This window comes from Cherax quadricarinatus, chromosome 49 (assembly GCF_038502225.1).
Source record: "Cherax quadricarinatus isolate ZL_2023a chromosome 49, ASM3850222v1, whole genome shotgun sequence".
In the NCBI taxonomy this organism is placed as follows: Eukaryota; Metazoa; Arthropoda; class Malacostraca; order Decapoda; family Parastacidae; genus Cherax; species Cherax quadricarinatus.
In genome coordinates, this window is record NC_091340.1 from 27,608,092 (window position 1) to 27,610,326 (window position 2,235).

The following is a 2,235-nucleotide window of genomic DNA, read 5'->3' on the forward strand; positions in this document are numbered from 1 at the left end:
CTTCTCCCACCACCTGAAGACACCTACAGCAGTTATGGAGATATTAGTCTGACAGATCTTCTCCCACCACCTGTGAGTGACGCACTTCTCCCACCACCTGAAGACACTTACAGCATTTATCGAGATGCTAGCCTGACAGATCTTCTCCCACCAGCCGAGAGTGACGCACTTCTCCCCCCACCCGAGAGTGACACACTTGTACTACAAATCGATGACACTTACAGCAGTCTCGGGGACGCTAGTCACCCTGAGAGTGACGCACTTCTCCCACCCCCTGAATACACTTACAGTAACCATGACGGTGCTGGTCTCACTGACCTGACCCCACCACCAGTCTCTCCACCCGCAGATCTCCCAACAGCGTACGATACATACATCTCCCCACAAGGTTCAGAGGCCACAGAGGTATCCAGCTACACCCAAACGCCCACTGACACCTCGGGCACTGATGTCTTGGCATCCATGGCAGCAATGGTCAAAGAATTGCCATACACTAGCTCTTACGTGGAGTTCAACCCTGCAGACAGTGATGACACGATCCCCTTCCTTATCCCACCTCCTCAAAAAGAAAAACCCGCTCAGCTACATAGTTCCTATTCAGACCTACTCACTGATCCGATGGAACTCGTGGATGAGGAAACAGCTGACGTAGAGATTTAAGCAGTACTTAGCTATCAGATATTCTCCTCACCCCCCAGCTCAGTGATCTAGGCGCCATCTGCAGGCAGCACTGTTATGCAGCAATGCAAAAGCGCAGTGCCAGCTTCCTTATGCGTAACACTGAGGTGCTCAAGGAGCTTGTGGTGTTCTTACAGTTCTGTGATTACTCTTGCCAGGCAGTATTGTCCGGTACATATACACAAATTCGTCTCCCTTGTCGGAGCTCATTGGTTTGAGCCTAAAGCGTTTAACAGAATATATATATATACACACATATATATATATATATATATATATATATATATATATATATATATATATATATATATATATATATATATATATATATATATATGTCGTGCCGAATAGGCAGAACTTGCGATCTTGGCTTATATAGCAACGTTCATCTTGCCATATAAAACAAGTGAAAATTTGTGTATGCAATAATTTCGCCAAAATCATTCTGAACCTAACGAAAAAAATATATTTCACTGTGGTTGTTTAGTATTAAATTATTGTAAACAAATCTAAAATATATTTAGTTGGGTTAGGCTAAAATAAATTGTTCTTGTTATAATAAGGTTAGGTAAGTTTTCTAAGATGCTTTTGGTGCAAAATTAAAAATTGTTACATCAACATTAATGAAAAAAATATATCTTTAAACGTATAAGAGAAAATTTCAGAAAGGACATAATTTTAAATGAGTTCTTGCTAATTGACCAGTTTTACATATTCGGCACGACATATATATATATATATATATATATATATATATATATATATATATATATATATATATATATATATAGAGATATATATATATATATATTTATATATATATATATATATATATATATATATATATATGTGTGTGTGTGTGTGTGTGTGTGTACTCACCTAGTTGAGGTTGCGGGGGTCGAGTCCGAGCTCCTGTGTGTGTGTGTGTGTGTGTGTGTGTGTGTGTGTGTGTGTGTGTGTGTGTGTGTGTGTGTGTGTGTGTGTGAGTGTGTGTGTGTGTGTGTGTGTGTGTGTGTGTGTGTGTGCTTACCTAATTGTGGTTGCAGGGGTCGAGGCTCAGCTCCTGGCCCCCTCCTCTTCACTGATCGCTACTACACAGCTATGTGTATGTGTGTGTGTGTGTGTGTGTGTGTGTGTGTGTGTGTGTGTGTGATTAATCTTAACTGACAGACCTATATATTAATCTCTTGGTAACTATGTTAACCAGCTGACAACACAATACCCTTCTGGTAACCCTTTTACATTAACCAGCCGGAACCCCTTTACTATAACCAGCTGGCAACCCTATGCCTTATGCAGCTGGTAGTCCTTTGTATTAAGAACAAAATTTATAATTTCTGAATCAAAATACAAGATTCTAGAGAGTATTACACACACACACACACACACATACACCAAAATAAGATCATAAGCAAGGATGAGGACTACAGTAGGCCTACTGACCTATGTGAGGTCCGACTCGCACCAACCCACACCTACTCATGTTCTTTTCCAATTTATTTTAAACCTAACCAAAGTTCTCGCCTCAATGAAGCTATTTAAGATTTTTGTTCCACT

General features: G+C 40.1%; 1 protein-coding gene across 1 annotated transcript in view; it reads left to right on the top strand.

Moving 5' to 3' along the window:
- Positions 1–1,423, top strand: part of LOC128696927 (histone-lysine N-methyltransferase 2D-like) — a 14,561-nt gene extending 13,138 nt beyond the window's left edge. The window contains exon 2 of the mRNA XM_053788353.2: positions 1–1,423. This exon is cut by the window's left edge and continues 933 nt beyond it. Coding sequence (XP_053644328.2) covers positions 1–660 — 660 coding nt within the window. The 3' untranslated portion in view covers positions 661–1,423.
- Positions 1,424–2,235: the final 812 nt, after the last annotated feature.